The 24672-nt window shown below is 38.5% G+C and overlaps 1 protein-coding gene and 1 pseudogene across 3 annotated transcripts in view; one reads left to right on the top strand and one right to left on the bottom strand.

Annotated features, from left to right (window-relative positions):
- Positions 1-1869: 1869 nt before the first annotated feature.
- Positions 1870-5189, bottom strand: LOC126950855 (rRNA methyltransferase 3, mitochondrial-like; annotated as a pseudogene).
- A 17296-nt stretch (positions 5190-22485) lies between these two features.
- Positions 22486-24672, top strand: part of SNX13 (sorting nexin 13) — a 153237-nt gene continuing 151050 nt past the window's right edge. Inside the window, exon 1 of one of the 3 annotated variants that reach the window (XM_050783103.1) lies at positions 22486-22714. In XM_050783103.1, the coding sequence (XP_050639060.1) occupies positions 22703-22714 (12 nt within the window). In that variant the 5' untranslated portion in view covers positions 22486-22702. The remainder of the gene's footprint in view (positions 22715-24672) is intronic. The other 2 variants (XM_050783104.1, XM_050783106.1) reach the window with 2 other exon arrangements.

Raw genomic sequence — 24672 nt, 5'->3', positions numbered from 1 at the left:
TTATAGAGATGGGCTCTCACTATGTTGCCCAAGCTGGTCTCGAACTTTTAGGCTCAAGAGATTTGACTGCCTCAGCCTCCCAAAGTGCTGGGATTATAGGTGTGAGCCATAGCACCTGGCTGTGGCTATTGATTAGAGGCTGTTTTGTACAGGAATATTAGCTCAGCTCCCTTGCTTCAGGTTGGGACAACCCTGAGAAATTGCTTGCCCTCCAAAATTCTCCTGTGGGATCTTCCTAAAGCTTACCCTGTGTGGGACTTCTGCCTTTCTTGGCTTTATTTCATTCTCTGTCTTGCTTCTATCACATCCTTACAGTCTTCCTTGAGAATATTTCCTTAATATATCATTTGCATATACATTCTTGTCTTACAGATTGGATCTGGGAAACTTGACCTAAGACAATGTCACCTAACTAAAAGGTGGGCAGGGAAGTTTAATGCATCACGTTTCCAGAAAGAAAGAACTGATGTAGGTGAGCGCTCTGATGTCTGCCACAGCATAATGAAAGGCAATTTGGTTATTAAAGAAAGCTAGTTAATTCTAGCCATGGGGACTGGACACAGGAAAGGAAAGGCAGGATTGCATGGGAAAAGCATCATTGAGAAGAGTGACTTCACTGCAAGTAAAACACTGAGGAAACCAAGCTAGTAGTCCAAAATGCAAAGTTGCAAGAAGTCCTGCTCTTGGTCCTAACAGGAGTCGTTATTTCAGAAGAACCAATTGTGCAGTAATTATTAGAGATGACAGGTAATGCAAGGGGTCCATGTCATATCGGAGTATAAATATGTATAAGGAAGCAAAAGTACCAGAAGAAGTCAATTTGATGGCATTCTTGTTCTGGGTTATTATTTTAAAGCAGGTCCTTAGTTAACAACTAATAGTATGGAGAATTCTAGAATAGGATGTGGCCTTTGGTGGGAAAATGGTAGTAAATTCTATGCAGGGCCTCTGGGTATTGGAGAAACAGACTAGAGACTCTAATTTTGGTGGAGTACTAGTAGGGAAGAAAAGGCATAATCCTAGTTCAATGAGGTGGGCAGCACTGAGAGGGGTAGAGGTAAGCTGCACTTGATGGACACAGTTTTGCCCAAATCTCACAGATGGTCTGGGTACTGGTCCTGTAGCTGCAAGGTTCATCCCAGATGCCTCTGGCTGATTTTTCTTGCTCTGGTGAGGAAACGCTCAGCTTCCATTGGATAAAAATCCCTTTGACAATAAGAGCTGCAAAGTAAAATATTTTCTCTTAATGCTTCTAGATTTTGAGTCATAGTTAGAAAGGATTTCTCTACGTTCATGTTTTATTTTATTTATTTATTTTTAACCACACAGATAGAACTTTTCAATGTAATCTGCTGGTTCTACACTTTATAGTTTATTTTATTTACCACTGACCAATGATCACATGTGAGTGACTTTGCCATGACCTATAACCAGTGCTTGATGATTGTAAAACACCCACCAGCTGGTCAGCAAATTCCTCCCTGCCCAAGATGATGCTTTCAGGAGCTTTCTGGGCACAAAATGCTTCTCAGTGGACAATTTTTAAAACACACATATAGAGCCATGTGGATCCCCTATTTGCATTGTCACTAAGGGAAAAAAAATAAGATATAACCTCAAAATCAGTGAAGAGATGGGGGTTCTCAGGAAGGATTTTGACCTGTTATTTCTGAGGAATAGCAGAAATTTGTGAAAATTCTGATTTTTTCTACAACCATATGATGGTATCATGCCTACCTCTTGCTTCCTGAACATGGAGGCCACAGTCACCAACTGAGAAGCCACAGTTTCCGATTCTGTCAGCCTCTTAACGATGTGCTGGGATAGGGGGAGCTGGAGATGTCCTCAGCAGAACTTCTGTGTCCCCTCTCAGTGGTAACTCCTGTCCCTGCTCAAGTGTTCCGCCCTCACCCACAGTTGTCTTTTCCCTTCAAAAAGCGGGATGCGTGCAGCCATGGCTGAGTTGAGGCTGTCCACACCAGGTGCAACAGGGATCAGCAGCCTGTTGCCCCCAGGGCTCTCGGCCAACTACAGAGAATCCAGGTTCATGCCGTAGGTCTCGCTGCCAACCACTGCAGCTGCTGGTGCCTCTGTCCAGTCGAAGCCATAACTCTGAACCTCAATAACAGGTAGCAAACCTTTACTGGCTCCAGTTTCTAGACCTTCCTTTTCTTCGTACTTGTGAAACTTCAGGAATCGCCAATCACACACCCAGCCATAGTCACTGTCTTTATTAGACATCTGAGCCTCAGCATAAAGGCTTCGGTTGTCAGCCAAACAGACCTGGGTGTCAGGGGGCAGGTAATTTGCCACTGTTTTTGTTTTCAGACTACTGATAATGGGCACCGGGAAAAGTACACCCATAACCACCCGTGGCACTTTGGGCTCCTAGGCATCCACACATTTCAAAATGACTAACACTTTGCTGCAGCCTGCCCCAGCTGGAGATCTCAGAATTGTCCCCAGATTCCCAGGATCACAGAGATTGTCACAAATCAATAACAAAGGCAGTGAGTGCTAAAGCTGAGTCTTTGGATATGTCATGTTAACATGGTCAGGTTTGGCAAAAATCCCCATTATTCTTGTGGCATTACTAGGTTGGACCAATCCCTCATGTCCTCGAATTTCATCTTAATGAGGCTGACACCCTTCGGCTTATCGATGAGCAGCTTCTTTATGTATTATAGATGGCTAGAGAAGAAAACTTTTGGCACAGCTCCAGCCTTGAGAGCGTCTATAAGGAGCCTGCGACCTTTCAGCAGTATCTTCCCTTGCTTTTCCCAAAATGGCCTGGACTTAACTGTTGTCATTACACTGCGGGTTCTGCGGCATGAGGAATTTGCAGAAGGCTGCAAGGCTGCCTGTAATGGGTATGATACCTTGTTTCTTAAAATCTTCTTTAGGCTCTGAATACATCTATGAATATAAGCTGTTAATTTACATGATCAGGGTGAGAGAGACCATCCAGGGAAATATGTGGCCTTCTATCTTGTAGCTTATCCGCATCAGGTTTCTCCATCGACAGAGTGGGTATGATGACAATGTATCTTCCTCACTGAGTTTTGAGCAACTTTTCGTTGAGATCACCTATATACAGTGTCTGATATGGGATCATGTACGTAGCAGCACTGACATTCATGTCTTAAATGAACTCATTCATGTTCTCTTCTAGTAATTATATGATTTAATATTTTACATTTGGATACCTGATGTGTTTGGAGAATTCTCTTTTGAATAGATGAAGTATGGACCTAATTTTGTCTTTTTCCAAAATTCTTTTTTTTTTTTTTTTTTGGTCTGAGACAGAGTGTTGCTCTGATGCCCAGGCTGGATAGAGTGCAGGGGCATGATCACCATTCACTATAGTCTCAACTTCCAAAGGCCCAAGTAATCCTCTCATTTCAGCCTCCCCAGTAGCTGGGACCACAGGCACATGCCACCAGGTCCAGCTAATTTTTTTAATGTTTTGTATAGATGAGGCCTCACTATTTTGCCCAGGCTGGTCTTGAACTCATGGCCTCAAGTGATCCTCCTGTCTCAGCCTCCCAAAGTCCTGGGGCATGAGCCACTGCACCTGGCTCCAAAATTCTAATATGTGAATACGATTTTTGTTAAAGACTATCATTTCCCCTCCGTGATACAAACTTCCACATCTATCATTTACTAACTTTCTTATGTGCTTGGATCTATTTCTGGACCTGGTATTCTTTTTTATTGGTCTCTCTATTCTTGCATCCACACTCTACTTTTTTAATTATAGAGGCTTTAAAGTATGTTTTATGTCATGTAAGTCTACTTTTCACTCATTAGTTTTTTTTTTTTTTTGAGACTGAGTCTTGCTCTGTCACCCAGGCTGGAGTGCAATGACACGATTTCAGCTCACTACAACCTCCACCTCCCAGGTTCAAGTGATTCTCCAGCCTCAGCCTACTGAGTAGCTCGGATTACAGGAGTGTGCCACCAAGCCCAGCTAATTTTTGTATTTTTTTAGTAAAGATGGGGTTTTGCCATGTCGGCTAGGCTGGTCTTGAACTCCCGACCTCAGGTGATCTGCCCACTTCAGTCTCCCAGAGTGTTAGGATTACAGGTGTGAGCCACTGTGCCCGGCCAGCTTTTATTTCTTCTTCTTCTTCTTTTTTTGGTGATGGAGTCTCATTCTGTCACCGAGGCTGGAGCGCAGTGGCATGATCTTGGCTCACTGCAACCTCTACCTCCTGGGTTCAAGCAATTCTCTTGCCTCAGCCTCCCAAGTATCTGGGACTACAGGCGCATGCCACCACAGCAGGCTAATTTTTTGTGTTTTAGTAGAGATGGGGTTTCACCGTGTTGCCCAGGCTGGTCTCAAACTCCTGAGCTCAGGCAATCTGCCCACCTTGGCCTCCCAAAGTGCTAGGATTATAGTCGTGAGCCACTGCGCCTGGCCTGGCCTAGCTTTTCTTTATTTGGAGTTTCCCTATGTATTCTTGCATGTTTACTTTTCCACATGAATCTTAGCATTAATCTATCTTCATCAAATAACAACAACTTCAGAGTATCTTTATTGGGATCACATTTAATTTATATATTAAATTAAAGGGAATTTACATCTTTATAATATCGAGTTTTCTTTCCCAAAGAGAAAGGATGTATTTCCATTACTTCAGGCCTACTTTCTGAATTTGAGTATTTTAAGGTTTTTCTTACATAGGTTTTGCACAGTTTTTGTTGATTTATTTCTAAATATTTCTTTCTGCCCTTATTTTAAACATTTGCTTCTTTAATTATATATTTTTAATATCTGCTACCTTATTAAATGTTTTTTCTTACTTGTGTTAGTCTTAGCATTGATTATCTTCTGTGTTTTCGGTATACCAATGTATCATATGTCATTACATACAGTTTTACTCTGTTTTCTAATTTTTTTATTTTTAGTTTTAGTTTTTAAGAAATAGGATCTTCCTGTGTTTTTCAGCCTGGCCTCAAACTCCTGGGCTCAAGCCCTCCTCCCACCTCAGCCTCCCAAGTAGCTAGGACTTCAGTTGCCAGGTATGCACTACTGCACTGGGTTCTTTCTTTTCAAATTCTTACAATGCTGCTTATTTTCCCTTGTATGATTTCACCAGCTAATAGCTTTGGTCTAAGTTTAGTAGTAGTGGAGCTGATAGGTATCCTTACCTTGTTCCTGACTTTGGCAGGCATGTTTCCATCATGTCTCTATATATCCATCATGTCATAGCATGTATATCAATTTGTACAGCTTTTAAAACATATCTAGCCCTATGTGCAGAGTGGGGTCCGAGAATTTGTTTTCTAAAAAGCTTCAGAACTGATTCTAATGTAAACTCTCAAGAATGTATTCTATAACAATATAAGGTATAAATAAGTAAAATAATCAACTGTGCAAACATTTATTTAGTTACATTTTGTATAGGATCTGGAGATACAAAGATAGGCTCTTTGAGAAGCTCGATGTAGTAAAGACATACAAAATAATGATTGCATACAATATAATTATTACAGAATAGAAAGTGTTTCATCACTAGCATATTTGCCAAAACTTATTCTCTAGAGAGTTCACAAAAAAATTTACTTTTAAGTTTTATAAAACTGTGTCCTATAAAACTATTTATTAGTCTCTGGTTTTTAAAATAATTCAAAATTGGCATTCATCAACAGTTACTGCCTAAAAATTATGATTCTAAATTTTCTGCTGTGTCCTCTCTTTGCGACATGTGTTACTTTCAAACTGTAACTGCATCAATTACGGCAAGCAGTCACATTCATTTTGGGGTTTTCATAATTATTTTATAATCAAAGTTCAATCAGTTGTCTATTAAACAAAGTTATGCAAATAAAAATTCTGAAAGTAAAAGAATTATCTTACTTTTGTTAAAGGACTTATACTAATACTTTAAATGTTTTGTACCTACCGCAAACCTACTCTGAGACCCATCTTTTTCCTCAGTGCCTATTGAATTCTGTTCTTTTTAATTTCTCAGCAGGTTTCACATTTGGAAGAGGGTAGAAAAAGTGGTCCTCATGTTTGGGATGGGGGTAGACATTTTGAAAAAAGAGGTGATAGGATTTTTAACCTAAAATGGGCTATAGAATTTTAAAAATCAAACATAGTAGGGTAAACTTTTGGCCTCCTTTGTACTTCAGCTTACACTGGTGCAGCATTTGGGTCTCATTCTCTTGCCTTGCAGGCTCTTTTTCTGCCTGTTGGGTCTGATGTACCTTTAGTTTAGGAGTTACCTGTGAATCAGAAAAGGTAGAGGTCTCATTATAAGGTATGAGGAGAGAAAGCACAAAAGTGGACGCTTAGGATTAATTTTAGATGCTGTATTTCCGGAGAGACTAGTAGAGAAGATTTCAGATTTTTTTTTTTTTTTTTTTTTGGTCATGTGCTGACCCTGATTTATTAAAATAGAATAGAAGAAGGGACACAGGGCAGATGCTCTTTTCAGAAACAACGGTTATTTATTTGGCTAGGTTAGTATTTTGCAGGAACATAAGCTTGTAATTGAGAAATAGGTAGAAGTAACTCGGTAGAGGACAATCTATCAAGCCTCTGGCAGAAATCCTGTCAGCTATGAAAGATGTCACATTATTGTCCATGTTCTTGAAGTGGCAATATTAGTGGCCAGGTTTATTGGTGTTTTACATTTACTTTCAGTTTTTTATCTGTGAGGGGAAAGCTTGTGCAGATATCTAAGTAGCATGTATGAAGTAGAAAATGGTTTTCGGTCATTACTTTTCTAAAATGTAACATTAACTTCCTAAGCATTTGGAATGCTGTTCATAATTTCTTTTTTTGGCAGTTTTTCTACACTTCATGGAGTAAGTGTATTAAGCATATCAATGAACTGTGTATATCATCTGTTTGCAATTTCCTTTCTGGCAATATAAGGGTGAAAACCTTCTAACTCGGTATTAGTATTATCCATGGGTGAGAGTGTGGTGTTTTATATACTCCTTAGTATCTATAAAGTCTTTGGTGTGAGGAATGAGGAATTGCCACATGGGTCTGTTGGTTATTTATTTTGTGTTTTAAAACTCTATCTGCATGTCACATAAAATAACAACTTAAATAGTGCCAAACTGTGTCACAGCATGGTTTAGTTCGGGATCAGTTACTACTTTTGACATCAGGGTAAGGTATCTTATGGAGGTAATAAAGAATTTCAGTAAGTAGATAATAAAGAATAATAAGTCACATATTTCTTGTCTCAAACCAGATTTCTTTGCATCTAACTTTTTCTTCTCGGAGCTGAACACAACACCTAAAACCATGTTAATTTGCAGTTCTATTGTAATGAATTCTCATGAAAATCTGAGTTCTGTCATCAGGAACATCCAGGGGTCAATTCATTAATCTTGTACCCAAACCTTTCTTTTAGACACACCCACACACATACACACACTCATGTAAAGGATGGTAAAATATTGTTTCAGTTCAGTGAACACGACTTAATAGCTTTCTGTGTCAAGCTTATATATCAACCTATCTGTGCATATGTTTGAATTAATATTATTGCCAATAGCATAAGAGGTATTCATGAAGATGTAGATTCCAAGAATATGAGCTAGCCTTAAAGGTCAGACTAGCCCAACTACCCATTAAATAGGTATAAACTACTGCAGACTTAGAACTAAGGATAGAATTTCTTTCTGTGTATTAATCATTCTCAACTAACAACTTAATGGTTTGTATGATTTAGAGAAGCAACACTAAATTTCAACTAAGTGCACAAATTTAAATGTAGTAAAATTCTTCTTAAAATGGTCCAGTTGGCCAGGCGTGGTGGCTTACGCCTGTAATCCCAGCACTTTGAGAGGCCAAGGTGGGTGGATCACCTGAGGTAGGGAGTTTGAGACCAGCCTGAACAACATGGTGAAACCCTGTCTCTACTAAAAATACAAAATTAGCTGGGCATTGTGGTGTATGCCTGTGGTCCCAGCTACTCGGAAGGCTGAGGCAGGAGAATCGCTTGAATCCAGCAGGTGAAGGCTGTGGTGAGCCGAGATCATGCCATTGTGCTCCAGCCTGGGCAACAAGAGTGAAACTCCGTCTTAAAAAAAAAAAAAAAAAAAAAGGCCAGCTAATTTCATAGCTTTAGCTCTTAAATTCTCATTACTAGACTTATCCATTAATCTGATATTTTAGTCTGTTTGTATTCTTCTGTAAGCCTTAAACATTGTGTATTTACTTCAACTTTGACAGGATATTTATAATGTTGTCTATTGGCTCCGGTGAGAAAGTGTTTTTATTTTTTATAAAGTTAAATATACTGCATTTTAATTTTCAATTAAGATTTATTTTCAAAGAACTCACTATATTACTTTATTGTGTGCATTACATTTTAAAGAAGATTTAAATAATTTCTTTTTAGTGCCATAGATACAATCAATCAAAACTCTCACAGAGGCTGACAAAATATTGCTTCAGTTAGGCGAGCAGAACCTGCACAGCCTTCTGTGTCATGCTTATTCAAGCAATAAATTACTTTCTTAGACAAAAATCATCCTCTGAAATTGCTTTAGCTGTTTCTGAAGTAAAGGTATTGAATGCATAGTATTGGGAACACTTTATTTTGCTTTTACCAAATGCAATTATTTTCCACTTGATAGCTAATATCACAAGAGAAAAAGATAGGTTTCTTATATTTTACTGTTTTCTAATTCACAATAAGTCTAGTTTTAATTTGCCCCCAACAAAGGTTCTTCCCACCCTATAACTTAATTTCATTGTCCTCTTAACCCAGAAGTCTTTGTAAAAGTAATCTTAAAACATCTGAGAAATAGTTACCAAATTTGAGTTTAATGCCTGATGTCATTTCCTTGAAAGTTATTTCTAAAGATAGATAAAAGTCATTTTTTGAAGTTTTGATAAAATACAGATACTGACTCCATATTCACTGTTCATCCTTCTTGAAATTTCATAAATCAAGTGAATAACAAGTGCCTTCCATTTTAGTCTCTCCTGAGAAATATGCTAACAATATCACACATATACAAATAGGTTACTATGTGAAGAAAGTAACAAGGAAGAAATCAAATGAAAATTAAGTGCCTTTGGGACTTAAAACTCCTAGGAAGCTTTGAAATCTAGGTCAAAAACATCAAAGAAAGACTCAAATTCATGCTCAGGTGAATGTAACCACCACTTGATTTCTGTGATACATACTGAACAAATTCTGACATACAAAGCTATGTATTTAGCTTATTTTGACTCACGTTAACTTTAGTCAGCTTTTGTGGGCATATATTCTTTTTTCAAATCTGAGGAAAGCCAGGAACCCTATTCCCAGAGGGTAAAAATGCACCTAAACAGAAACACACAAATCTTGCATAGAATTTCAGGAAGTTTGCAAACTCAATGAAGCCTGCCCACTAAATACACAGGGATTTTTATGAGTCAGGACACTATTGTTGCAAATAAGAGAAAGTCAACTCAAATTATCTTAAGGCAAATATCAATATATTGCCCATATAGCTGGGAAAATAGTAGAATAACTCAATGGCTGCAAGAAGTAATGCCCACAAGAACTGGGTCTGGAGAGTCAGCATTACCAGGATGTACTCTATCTGCTGTTCACTACTGTGGGAATTACCTCTCTTGGCACAGTAATCTCATTTTCTCCTGCTGCAGAGATACCTTCTTCACATGGTGGAGAACTTAACCTGCCAGAAGATCCAGCTTAACCACCCTAGGAAGAAGTTCCCCTGAGAATCTATGTATCAAACCCAGAGACAAATTCTCTGTTTCATTAGGACACTTGATAATCCACTAATCACTGTTGCTCAAATTAATCAAGTCTGAGTTCCATAGTCTCTTCTGTGGCAGGAAGGCAAGAGAGGCGAAGTTTGTAACTAGAAGAAAGAGAATGGAATACCTTAAATACTATAACCAATATCCACAGCTTCCCGTATCAAGTATCTAAGACAACAGAGATAATGGTGAGAAATTACCTTTCTCAACTTTTTTCTGACAACTATTTCAAGTTTCAGCCAAACAAATGTGAGAATGTCAAAGAAGGAAATGAGCTGGCAATTAATGGATAAACTAAGGCAGTGTGAAAGGGGTAAAAGAGTGTCAGTGCTGTGCTGATAAATTTGCTCTCTAGGAAAGAAAATACACACATGTATATATTTTTGAAATATACCTTACTAACATGAAGAATAAATGGCACACAATTATTAAAAATGATATAATATTCATGTTATGATTTTCACATAGCCAATTAAACCTCTTCTAATGCTTTTTCTGACTTTTGCTGAATTCCTGTATCCTCCCTAAATTATGGTTGCAATTAATAAAAAGTGTTCCATAAACATGAGTGTTGGCTGATATTTTCTTTTTTGTTAGCAAGTAAATGTCAGAACTTCATTCATTTGTCAATGAACAACTTCATGTGAGCAAATTCTTCGCTAAATTGGATAATTAAGTTTTTGAATACAGGTATACCTTGGAGATATTGTGGGTTCAGTTCCAGACCACAGCAATAGAGCAAATATCTCAATAAAGCAAGTCACAAAAATTTTTTGGCTTTCTAGTGCATATAGAAGTTATGTTTATATAAAACTGTAATCTATTAAGTGTGCAATAGCATTATATCTAAAAAATACACATAATTTAATTTAAAAGTATTTTGCTGCTAAAAATTGCTAACAATCATCTGAGCCTTCAGCCAGTGGTAATCTTTTTGCTGGTGGAGGGTCTTGCCTCAAGGTTGATGGCTGCTGACTGATCAGGCTAGCAGTTGCTGAAGGTTGGGGTAGCTGTAGCAATTTCTGAAAATAAGATAACAATGAAGTTTGCTGCACTGATTGACTCTTCTTTTCATGAAAGATTTCTGTGCAGCATGCAATGTTGTTTGATACTATTTGGCCCACAATAGAACATCTTTCAAAATTGGAATCCTCTCCAACTCGGCTGCTGCTTTATCAACTAATAATATATTATTATATTAATAATAATATTATGTAATATTCTAAATCGTTTGTTGTGATTTCAACAATGTTCACAGCATCTTCACTAGGAGTACATTCCATCTCAAGAAGGCATTTCTTTGGTCATCCATAAGAAGCCATTCCTCATCCACTCAAGTTTGATGATGAGATTGCAGCAATTCAGTCACATCTCCAGACTATATTTCTAATTCTAGTTCTCTTGCTATGTCTTCCACATTTAAAATAACTTCTTCCGCTGGAGTCTTGAACCTCTGTAAGTCATTTATGAGCGTTGGAATCCAGTTCTTCCAAACTCCTACATAAATATTGATAGTTTGGCCTCCTCCCATGAATCACAAATATTTTTAATGACACCTAGCAGGGTGAAACCTTTCCAAAAATTTTCAATTTACTTTGCTCAGATCCATGAGAGAAATCACTAATCTATGGCAGCTACAGCCTTATGAAATGCATTTCTTAAACACTAAGACTTGAAAGTTGAAACAACTCCTTGATTCATGGGCTGCAGAACAGATGTTGGGTTAGCAGGCATGAAAACAACATTTCTCTCCCAGACATCTCCATCAGAGCTCTTGGGTGATCAGGTCCATTGTTAATAAGCAGTAATATTTTCAAAGGAATCCCTCTTTCTGAGCAGTAGGTCTCCACTGTGGGCTTAAAATATTCAGTAAACTATGTTGTAAACAGATGTGCTGTTACCCAGGACTTGTTGTTCCATTTCTAGAGCACAGGCAGAGTAGATTTAGTATAATTCTTAAGGGCCTTGGGATTTTCAGAATGACAAATGAGCATGGGTTTCAACTTAAACTCACCAGTTGCATTAGCCTCTAATGAGAGAGTCAGCCTGTCCTTTGAAGCTCTGAAGCCAGGCATTGTCTTCTCTTATCTAGCTGTAAATATCCTGGATGACATCTTCTGCCAATAGAAAGCTGTTTCATCTACATTGCAAATATATTGTTTAAGATAGCCACTTTCATCAATGATCTTGGCTAGATCTTCTGGATAACTTGCTGCAGCTTCTACATCAGCCCTTGTTGCTTCACCTTGTACTTTCATGTTATAGAGATAGCTTCTTTCTTTAAACCCCCTGAACCAACCTCTGCTAGCTTCAAGCCTTTCTTCTGCAGTTTCTTTACTTCTCTCAACCTTGATAGAATTGAAGAGAGTTAGGGCCTTACTATGCATTAGGCTTTGGCTTAAGAGAATGTTGTAGCTGGGTTGATCTATCCAGACCACTCAAACTTTCTCCATATTAGTAATATGGCAGTTCCACTTTCATATCTTTTATGTGTTCAATGCAGTAGCACTTTCAATTTCCTTCAAGACCTTTTCTTTGTATCCACAACTGGGCTAACTGTTGGTGCTAGAGGCCTAGCTTTCAGCCTATCTTGGCTTTTGACATGCATTCCTCACTAAGCTTAATCATTTCTAGCTTTTGATTGAAAGAGACATCTGACTCTTCATTTCACTTGAATATTTAGAGGCCATTATAGTGTTATTAGTTGTTCTAATTTCAATATTCTTGTGTCTCAGGGGATAAAGTGGTCTGAAGAAAGGAAGAGAGAGTGAGAAAGACCAGTCAGTGGAACAGTCAGAACACAACATTATTGATTAAATTTGCAGTCTTATGTGGATATGGTACATATTGCCCCTCCAAAATTACAATATTGACATCAAAAATCACTGATCACAGACCATCATAACAGATATAATAATAATGAAAAAGTTTGAAATGTGAGAATTACCAAAATGTGAAAATGAAACATGAAGTGAGCACATGTTGGAAAAATGGTGCTGACAAACTTGCTTGATGCAGGGTTGCCACAAACATTCAATTTGTAAAAACCAAAATATCTGCAAATTGCAATAAAACAAACTACTACATATACACAAAAAGGCTGTGCCTATACTTGAAAGATAGTTCTTTGTTTGTGCTATACATCATGTACAGCTAGTCATGACACCTTTATGTGTGTGTTTTCTTTTTTTGAGACAGGGTTTCACTTTGTAGCCCAGGCTGGGGTGCAGTGGCATGATCATGGCTCACTGCAACCTTGAACTCCTGGACTCAGGTGATCCGCCTGCCTCAGCCTCCCAAGTAGGTGCCTCCTCCACACATGTGTCACCATGCCTGGCTATTTTCTATTTTATTTTTGTAGAAACAGGATCTCACTATGTTGCCCAGGCTGGTCTCAAACTCCTGGCCTCAAGCAATCCTCCTGCCTTAGCCTCCCAAAGTGCTGTGATTACAGGCGTGAGCCACCACGTCTGGCCTACTATTCATTATTAACATTTTCTCTTGGTCTTAACTCTAAAAAACCAGCAAAGCAATAATTCAAGCCTTAATTTGTCATTTGGCTATTTCTGTTGTGTACATTCTCCCACTATAGCTGGTTTTAAGCTACCGGCAGGACATTACTGAACACAAAGATGTGCACTAGTAGCAATTTCTGAAAATAAGATAACAATGAAGTTTGCTGCACTGATTGACTCTTCTTTTCATGAAAGATTTCTGTGCAGCATGCAATGTTGTTTGATACTATTTGGCCCACAATAGAACATCTTTCAAAATCGGAATCCTCTCCAACTACTCTCTTAGTTTCCAGTTTTACCACATCCTTGGATTATATTAGCTATTGGAACTCTCTGGAGAGTTTCTCAGGATGTTCCCTGTTTCTGGTCCGTAACTCTCTTATTCATCCTTATTGCTATTCGTCGCTTCCTTGGTTTTCTTTTCTGTGTAACCTGGTTGGAGTAGGGTATTTTTTTTTTTTCTTTTTTAGATGGAGTTTTGCTCTTGTTGTCCAGGCTGGAATGCAATGGCGTGACCTTGGCTCACTGTAACCTCCGCCTCTCGGATTCAAGCAATTCTCCTGCCTCAGCCTCACAAGTAGCTGGGATTACAAGTGTGTGCCACCACGCCCAGCTAATTTTCTATTTTTTTTTAGTAGAGACAGGGTTTCACCATGTTGGTCAGGCTGGTCTTGAACTCCTGACCTGAAGTGATCTACCCACCTCGGCCTCCCAAAGTGCTGGGATTACAGGTGTGAGCCACCACGCCCGGCCAGAGCAGGGTTTTGAGGTCACCCTTTTGACCCAGAAATCTTAATCTCTGTGTGTGTGTGTATGTAGTCTAATCTATAACACCTACGACATGATTTATTAAGGCCATAGTCCTTCGAGGATTGTATATCAATTGGAGATCTACTTAAGTAATATCCCTTAATTAAAACAGTCCCCTGATCCTGAGGGGTGGGGGGAAAAAGAGGGCAAACATTCCTTAGGTTAGAAACTTTCTATTCTCAGAAAGTAGAGTTAGAGGGTATTTTATTCAGGGCATATATTGCCAGCTGCTGTAACCACCACCCATAATAATAAAAGAATTTGTCACTCATGCAAAGTCCAAAGGTATTTTTTTCCTGATCTAGTAGATGGGTTCTCCTGTGTAGTTCCTTCCAGTTTGAGTTTCTATTATCTCAATCTGTAGCATCCAAGGTCACCTTGGAAGATGGATAGAGGGGAGGATTGCTACACTCCTTTGATTTAAGCTAGTTAGACCACCCTAACCAGATAGGTAGAGCATGTAATCTCTTTCAATATCAATGAGGAAAATGAAATGATGAGGTGAACACATAGCATCGTCATGCTACAGATAGATTTAGAGAGCTATTATAAAATATTGCCTCCTCCCCATAAACCAATGACTTTAGGGTAACAACTTTACCCTAAAGACAAACATGAAATTTAGAAACTCAATTATATTTTCACAGTGTAGAGTTTCAGCATTATCACATTTTTTGGCATAACCATAAAGTTCAATGAATTACTCAGAACAGACACAAGGTAAAAGCTCTTGTTTATGAAATCAACAATCTTTTATATAGTACTACAACACAATTAAAATCATAATAATATAGAACTTAATTTTAGGGCAATAAATTACATTAAAAAGTAATTCTGTAATTCCTATGTAAGGTTGGGATAGCCAGAAGAACTACTGTTTTTCCATGCAGTTTTAAGCACAGTATATACCAAAGTAATATTTTGTAATATTTTGTCTGTGATATTTCTCCCATCAGTTTCCTGTGGTAAATAGAGCAAAGAGTAATATATAAAGATTAAGAAAAAAATGGCTTGTATTTTAATTATATGATCAAAAGATTTAAAGAAAAAGCCAGATCTCATCTATTTTTCTTCCCTTTTTATTGAGGCTAAATTACATTAGGCAAAAATGTAAAGGGTTTAAATATCTTCTGTGCACCTTCTAACCACTAGATGTTGAGCGATAATTGATGTTCCTGATATGAATTCCATAACCTTATGATCTCTAAATTTCAATAGTTAGCCCATTTAAGATTTAATGAATAAAATAATATGTAAACTAATGAGCATATTCTATGATTCTATAGACGGATTATCTGGTAAATAGCCAATAGGGTACCTCTACCCAGAAGGCAGACATCTCACTTAAAGAAACACAGCTAAAAACATGGATTCCTTCATTCATCCTTCTGCCACTCCTACCAATAAAAACAAACACATCCCATTCAAAGCAGAACATTTAGCTCTCTGTTAGCAACAGCAGGAACACTTCCCCAGCAACAGGAAAACTCGAAAAGGACATCTATTTTTAAAAATAAAATGTGAAGCCCTCAGCATTTTGCTGATTTAGTGAACAAGACAGAATACAAATCTTATCCATCCAGATTAGGTGAACATTCCATAGATTTCAAGAATAAATAGCCTGATTTTATATGCCTTTTATTTGATAATTTGATTTGTTTTTATACACCAGAACTTTTCTTGACATTTTTGCTGATTTTTCTGTTCATTTGCACATATGGCCATTATAAGGTAGGAGGTGTCTCATTTTAAATAGAAAGGTGGTAATTCGAGGAGTTCATTACCATACGCAAAATAGTTCACAGCAGTCTGTGCCACTGCTTGGTAGCAAGGTTTTTCTAAAAAGGTGATGATGCATATATTTGTTGAAGGAAAGTGATAAGAAAATGAACTGCAACTTACTTTCACTAAGTATAACAGTTTTAACACAAAAAGAAACCTTACGAAGCATTTGATCTTGAGCCACAAGGCATTGTCCAATGATTACAATAACAACCCACCATATTAATGTAGACAGTATATTCATGTTACTCTAATTATATGTTTCAATGTCATTACTTTACAGAAAAGGAAACTGAAGCTCAACAAATGGTGATCTTTCATTTCCAAGGTTTAATTTCATTTAATAGCAAAGGCAAGGCCACAGTGCAAATCTTTCCAGACTTTTATTCTTTTTATTCCACAGCCAATATTGTGGGGCATGTGTGTAACATCTCTTCCATCTAATTGTATGTACATTTATTATAAATAGTTTTCAATTTAAAATTTTCATTCAAAACAAAAAGATCACCATATATGCAAGGGTGAAGGTATGCCAAATTAACTGTGCAAATTAACATATTATCATTTAAAAACAACAGTAATTCTTAGAATAATTTTATTATTTTACCTTAGTTGTTAAAATAGTAAAACAGGAAGCAATATAATGAAAGCCTTTGATTTCACCCTTCTTCTGTAAAAATGAAACTAGCTGAGGTAAGCCTTAAATATAGGCATGTATTAAGCTTCATCTATGAGTACTGATTCCTTTTCTCATTTCCTCCTTTGGCTAAAGGCAAAAACAGGAGTTCAAGGACCCACCACAACATTTACGATTCACATAAAAAATGAAGGACAAAGATGGTTGAAAATTTTTAGTTCTTAAAGTTAGCTCAATTAATATACTTGATACAGTATACACACAATTTTGTATCATACAACTTCACATAACATATATATGTACATACAGATAAGCTTACACATATATACAGTTATGTATAAATGTATCATTTTTTCTTTAAATATTGGCTCTTCTACTAGCTGTGTAAACTTCAGCAAAAAATTTTAACTCTCTGAGCCTCAGTTTACTCATTTGTAAAATGGAAATAATAACAGTTCCTATCTTATAGGATTGCTGTGAAGCACCTAGAACAGCTACTAGTATATGGTAAGACTTTAACAAGTATTAGGTAACTAGGTATTATAGAGAAATCGATTATATATTATTTATCAATATAAATATCTCTGATTCAAGTGAAGTTTATTCAATACAATGATCAGTTGTTTGGGTCTACAGATAAACATATAAAAGCAATTTCGTTATGTACTTCTCTTTTCCTTTATGTTTTAGGGCTATGAAACTATTCTGTATGATACTACAATGGTGGAGACATGACATAATGCATTTGTCAGAACTTGTAGAACTTTGCAGCACAAAGAGTGAAAATGTATGCAAATTAAAAATCAAATCATTTAGGAGGTAGGCAAATCTCAGGAAAGAATGCTGACTTTGACAAGAGAATTTAAATGTATCACAAACATATGAAACAATCTCAATGAAAGGGTTGGGAGAAAAGGTGCTGAACTAAGTGACTTTAGGAATGATTGGTCTATAAGGAATTGGTCTATACTGAAGGAACTGCACATAGGCAATGTACTCTAGTTGATAAATTTGTTTCCCATGGGGGTATGGGTTAACAATTCTGAAATTGCTATATATGTATTTTGAAACTGAACAATTAAGTAAATGGATGGTAGATGTTAGGTGTCAGGTTTCTCACTGTCCAAGTAGAAATTACATACAGATAAGCAAGGGGAAGAGACTAGAATGATCCATCTGATAATGGATTAGAGTTGGATACCAGTATGAATTCATGTTTAGCTTAATATAAATACAAATGATTACATGCTGAAATATTTATACACAGGTATATATACAAGGGTTAGTATACAAGTAGTTAATTCCTTGCTCTGTCAGCTACCAGGTCTTAAAAGAAATGACACCCAAGCAGCAAATAGCACTTCTTGAGCCTAGATTTTGGTTTCTGACACCATTCTCCAACAAAAGACACCAAGATTTCTGAAACATATGGCTGATTCTAGACCTGGGGCATGATGACCCCAGGGCATCTTATAGTACTAGAAAGTAAGCATGTGCTTAAAAACAAAACTAACCAAACGAAAAACCATACCACATTGATGGGAGTATATTAAAAGGAAATACTAAATTACTAAACCTCTAGTGGCGTCTAAGGGTAGTAAGATCTACTGTAATGATCTTTTTCAAATGTTAAATGTAATACATGCAAAATGTCTACCACCAGTGCCTGGCCCATAATAGATACTGAAAAACAGTATCCATAATTAAGAATTAAATGTTTGAAAAGGGCTCTAAATTTTTGTTTTCAAAATGATTGACTGAGGTGTCACTGATGTAGTAATACCTCTTAATTATTTTGTAGACTTTTACAAATTTATAATGCAGTTCTTTCTATTTAGATCTTTGCATTGCAGAGCTAATATTGAAGACATTTGTGTACATTATTATTTTGTTATGGCTGTATTTGTTAGTAAAGCCTCATATTATTTCTGCTTCTGTCTTTCTGTCTTGAGTTGGCTCAAAATTGCCTCAAAAAGTATCATGCAAGAGAAAAGCACATGCTGGGCTAGACTTCAGAGTACTCTTAAATGCTCTGAGATTTCTGCTTACTACTGCCCTATTAAAGCTGTAAAAAGAATGAGGATATCCAACTCTTACCTGTTCTTAGGATGTCTTCTCTGTTGTCAATGCATTATTTCAATACCAATTTGCAGGCTTTGACACCAGTCCTTGTTAATGAGTATATAGTATTTAATGTTCAGTAGAGATGGTAGATGACACTGATAATATTGCATTATGAAGAAACTGGAGTTAATAGAATGCTTTAAGGTATCAAAAGATTAAATGAGATAACTGCTTGCTAGATGCAATTTGCCTAGGAGGTCAAAGGCATACTTTTCCTGTTTCTCAAAAAGCAATTAGAGCCAATTGGTGACAACCTGAATATGTAGAAGAAATTGTTTTTGTTTCAAAATTAAAAAACAGGCAACTTGGATATTCCGAATATTTGCTTGTAGGTTTAGAAATCACTGGCAGTGGCCTGTTTAAAAACATCTTACACTCGATTTTTGCCTCTTACCTCTTTTTGTCATGCTTTCCTGTGTTAATCAGACAGACTGGACACGGCTGTTGAAGAATCAAACCTTTTGCAGTAATAGTCACAGATGCATCCTCATCACGTGCTTCTTAAGATAGCTTGCTTTGTTTTAATTTCTGATAGCCAAAGAACCAGGCATTTCAGATCACCCTGTCCCACGTTTCCTCTGTAACAACTGATAGGAATAGGATGGTTTTAAGACATTGAATCTGTATCAAATTAGGTGCTTTTTTTTTTTTTTTTTTTTTAAAGCCAGTTGTGTCTATAAGCATTCTCTTTTCCAACTATATAACTCCTTAATTTCCATAACTCTTATATAGTATACCTTAATCGCTTTGTTGCTTCCCTTACCAGCAAATTAACTTTGACTCATGCCCAAGATGTATTTAAGAAAGTGAAGGAGGTCAGGTGTGGTGGCTCATGCCTGCAATCCCAGCACTTTCAGAGGTCAAAGCCTGAGGATCCTTGAGGCCAGGAGTCCAGAGACTAGTCTGGCAACATAGAACACATCTCTACAAAAATTTAAAAAAATAGAAGAGAAAAAAGGTGAAGGAAAAGGCATAGCTCACAATTTTGTCATAAAGTTTTCTGTAGCATTCTAGTGGAAGTAACAATTGTCACATACTTTTTTGTTTTTGTTTTTTTTTGAGACGGAGTCTCGCTCTCGCCCAGGCTGGAGTGCAGTGGCGCGATCTCGGCTCACTGCAAGCTCCGCCTCCCGGGTTTATGCCATTCTCCTGCCTCAGCCTCCCGAGTAGCTGGGACTACAGGCGCCCGCCACCACGCCCGGCTAATTTTTTGTATTTGTAGTAGAGAGGGGGTTTCACCGTCTTAGCCAGGATGGTCTCGATCTCCTGACCTTCGTGATCCGCACGCCTCGGCCTCCCAAAGTGCTGGGATTACAGGCGTGAGCCACTGCGCCCAGCCTGTCACACACTTTTAACATTCTAGTGGCAGAAGTGATGTTCCTATTAATTGGAAGAGAACACACAATGGCCAATATTTAAATAATTTAATCTTTCAACACCAAGGATTTTGTTTTTTAAACAGTTTTAATTAGGTCTTTTCCTTTTGGTGTCTTTTAGGCAATCATTCATCCATTCATTTATTCACTTAAGAAATATTTATTGAGCATCTACTCTGTGCCATCTACTATTCGAGTATTTTAGGTACTAAGGAAACATTCAACAAAATGAAAAAAAAAAATCCCCGATCTTGTGGAGCTAACTTTCTAGTGGAGGGAAGGCAATAGAAAATAAAAACAGAAAATGACGGTGTTAGAAGGTAAGCACTATGAAAAAAACAGAAGCAAGGAAGGGAGGATTCTGGGGAAGGGGCAATACTTTAAATGAGATGATTAGGGTAGGCTTCTTTGAAAAAAGATGACTTTTAAGCAAAGATTGGACAGAAGTGGAAGATCTAGCCATGCAGGTATTTGGTGGAAAGATCTTTCCAGATAGAAACTATACACAGTGCAAGGGCCTCAGGGCAAGGAGATGCTTTGGTGTTATAGAAGCAGGGAGCAGGTCTGTGTAGCTGGAACAAAGTGCATAGCAGAAATGAGGTCAGAGGGGTGGAGGTGAGGTAGGACTTGTGAGGCCAGCTAGCATTGAATTTTTAGGTTGCAGAAAAGATTCTGGCTGAGAAAATTAGGAAGCCATTGGAAGAGCTAATACTTTTGGTTTCCTCTTAAGTCTGTAGACAGACTTCTGAATGTTAAAGGCATCTTTATGATTGGTTCAAACCTCAAGTGTCAACACTTAATTTACTACCTTTAAAATAAGTGAAATGACTTGCTTCTAGTAAAAAGATGTATGAATAAAACTGAACACTCAAGCCAGACAACTACATTGCAGTTTTAATTCACTAGCTGGTATCTTAAATATTCATGAGCCTCCTTCTCTGTTTTCTTATTTACAGGTTGGAACACTATCTTTTTCCAGGTTCCTTGTTGTCTCTAGTATCTCTTGGTTTCCTTTGATACCTCAGTCCAGGTAGGATTTCCACGCTAATTTTCTATTCGTGGCATAATCTGTCAATATCAGTAACACATTTTATTGTATTGCAGAGGTCAGAATTTTGCTGGTTTAGCAATGTGGAAATGATGTACAAAATGCAGATTAAAACAAAAAGAAAAACTACTTTGCTTCAATTAGTTGAATTGAGCAAAATCAGTTTTTCTTGAATTTTTTGCATGACTGCTTAAACGAACTGTTTTGTTTCCTTGACACAATAGAGATAACACAAGGTTTGTAATGCCCTCATTGTTTTGAGAATATAAGAGTAATGTATTAAGTAAATTTCATTTAGCACAATAGTACTGTTAAATGGAGGGAAAAGATTCTGGTAAAAGGGAAGAAACTCCTGGCTTTAGTTTTCTAAAAAGCTTTTGTACCTCTTGTAAGAATGACATGGAGGTGTTTTTAATGTCAAATCTGAAAATGTACTTTTCAATTTATTTTGGAAACTGGTTTCTAATATAAAACAGGGTAGCACACTTTCCCAGCATGTTCAGGTAAACTACTTTCATCACAATTCAGGTAGAAGTGACTGCCTTTAATTCCGTACATCGCAAACCATCTAGTGGTAGATCTAGAATGGCGTCAGTCTCAGGGACTTCTATGCACATTGACTTCTAGAGTTCAATTCCATTTAAGTTGGGACTATTTACGACATTTGCTGAAATTTGCTCACCTTGATATACAAGCATATTGTATTAAGAAACCAGTAAACCTGTGGAGATAGCAGGTAAAACGTAAAGCCTGTTTTACATTTTTTTAGAGGCGTCTTACTTGTAGCATAACTAAACCTTCATTGTTAGGCAGGTGCTGGCCAATCACATCAGCGACAGTCCTAACTCTGCTAGGATCGGGGTAAAGCCGATAAGCCGTATCATATCTACAACCTGTCTCGGACCCCTGTAAAGAACTCACTGAGGATTGGTAGGGACAAAGGAAAGTTCCTGTCAAAGTTTAAGAGAAAAGGGTCGCGTAGGGAGCTGTTTCAAGAAACACGTAAATCCCAGAAGAAAGCAGAACCCCAACTCTTCGGTCGCCGCGGGGCCAGGGAGACGCGAGAGGGAAGTTTTTCTACAGGAAATCTGTCGCTTTGTCCCCGAGACTAGCAGCAGGGCCATCAGTCGGAAGTGTCGGCCTCTCGCATTCTCTCCCCTGCCCAGGGCCAGCCAACGCTAGTGGGCGGCGGAGGATGCGCCGGCCCCAAGGGCGCGCACGTCTGTTCCCAGGAGTTTAGGGCGCTGGGGCCCCTCTGCACTCCCAGTGGTCCCAAGTTGGCCCAGGCACCCTGTCCCGGGGTCCTCCAAGCCACCGCCAAGCCGACTATCAACTCCAAGTAGACTGCCGAGCGCCCGCCTCCGCTTTTCCGCGCGCCAGCGCTATGGAGACGGTCACGAGACGCCGGCAGCCCCTGCGCCTGCCAATGGGAGCGCACGTTGCAGCGAGACGCGGACGTCGCTCTTCCAAGATGGCGGCGCGTCCGTCGCAAGCGACCGGGCCGGGGGGAAGCCAGCGAAGCCGAGTAAAGCCGCCGCCCGGGAGAGGACTGAAGGAGCAGTTGCCGCCGTTGGCAGCGGCCCGAGCAGTTTTCGCTGCTGCTACGGCTGTTGCCATGAGGCGAGGCTAGGGAGGACCTCACTTCCCCGGGGTGTAATAATGCTAACTGAGGTAAGCGGCGACGGTGGCCAGTGTTTACCTGTGAAATGGGGAAGGGGCCGGCGCCAGCCCGTCAGAGAACATCATCTCTCCGGAAGGTGGGCCTGACCCTTCGCTGCGGGCTCCAGGGCCCAGGAGCGGCGGGGATCCTACAAGTGCCCCCAGAGTAGGAGCTGTGCTGACTCAACAGAGTCCCACCACCTCCGGCTGCCCGTGCCTCGCCTTTCGCAGTTGCCACTTGCCACTCGCCCCGGCACTGGTCTCTCTCCTGCTGTCACTCCCTTCTAACTCATCGCTCCCTTTTTCTGTCCCCTTATACGCTACTCTGTGGGAGCGTTGGCCTTTCCACATTACTGCTGGTTCTTGTTATCCTGTGGTTTTCCCGAGGTCTCCTTTCTCCGGTCCCTGAGCTCCAGGGCCCTCCGCCTCCGAGCTCGGTCAGCAACCTGGGGTTGTTGCTCGGCCCGACCCGGTTTGTTTCCCACCGCCTACTTTGACTGCTTCATGAAGTGGACTTTTTATCTCAAGCTGCACTTGTATGGCTCAGTTGTGTCATCCCCTCCCCCACACCCATCACCTTTCGCTTAAATGGTGGTCATCACAAAGTTCAGTTTAGCCTCTGCTTCCTTGATTTGCGTGTGGCCCCCTTTTACTCTCTATGGAATAGTTTTTTTACTTGGACCTGAAATGGAAGTAGGGCAACTATGACGAACCAATCAATTTCCCTTTTCTGTGCCTAATGGGCATTGCAAAAAGCCGACTTTTTGAAGAAGTAGAGTTTGCCTTTGCTACCAACACTTTAAGGGGAAGAAATAAATTGGTGCAACTAGGTACTTGATCCAGGTTAGCCCAGTTATGTGTTGTAGCATCTGCAGGTGTAGGTGTCACTGAACATAAAATACTGAACTTTGTGATTTGATGAAATACCTTTTTCGAAGCCGTTCACTTTAAGTACTGTGAGGATCCTGACGTGAGGAACTGACTGGATTGGGCATTTTTATGGGCTGAACTGAGAATAGGAAACAATTTTAGTGGGCAGTGGGAAGTATTCCTACATGGTCCAAAAAGGAAATGCAAACATTTGTAGGTGAGTGGCTTTTATTTTGTGAAAAGTGATGATAAAGCACGTACTTGCCTGAAATTTCAAGTCCTTGGAACTTGACTCACTTTGAGGAACTTTATACTTTGCTGTTTGTACTTAATCTAAACATAGAGCCTGTAATATGATAAATACTTATTGGTTGATTGTAACTTCTACAGAACGTATTTTTAGTTGTTTGAAGTTCACTTTATATTTTTAAATTCTACAGATTTATCGTTCTTGGAGTTAATTTTATTCTTGGGGATTATGGTTATATTGTAAGTTTGTGTTGTGATTAGCAGTAATAGATTAGAAAAAAACCTGTAAGTAGCAGAAGTTTCATTTTTACCTTAAGTGTGATATTTTGATGGGAACAGTTAACCTTATAATAAGTGTTTAGTGTTGTCTCTAATGTGTAATATTATGTGATATAATCTTTTGATTAAACTTGGCTTATGTTAACATGTTTTAGAGTTTTAATATTTTCAAATGAACTACTTCTGTGTCTGCCAGTAAAATGATTTGGAAAGATGGAACTTTCTCAGCTTCTGTATTTTAATGCAATTTTGTGTTTTAGGGAAATATTTTAAACGGTAAATCAATGATAGTATTAAGTAAACTGTACTTTAGTGCTTTTTGTGGGAAAACCGCGCAGCTTATAAGTGACAGAACCAGGATTCCAACCTTGGCAGTTGCTACCTAGCCCATTCTATTAACTTTTCTAGATTGCCTCGCCAAAGTAAGGCCCAGATTAAATTGTACTAAAGTCTTCTCTATAGTTTTCAGTAGTCGTTTATAGATTAGGAAACTGAAGCACAGAGACTCTTGTGCAAGGTCAATTATTAAATATTAGTGACAGTTGAAACTGGAATCTCATCTCCTCTCAGTA

This window comes from Macaca thibetana, chromosome 3, assembly GCF_024542745.1.
Source record: "Macaca thibetana thibetana isolate TM-01 chromosome 3, ASM2454274v1, whole genome shotgun sequence".
Classification (NCBI taxonomy): Eukaryota; Metazoa; Chordata; class Mammalia; order Primates; family Cercopithecidae; genus Macaca; species Macaca thibetana.
This window is presented reverse-complemented; position numbering and strand designations above follow the sequence as displayed.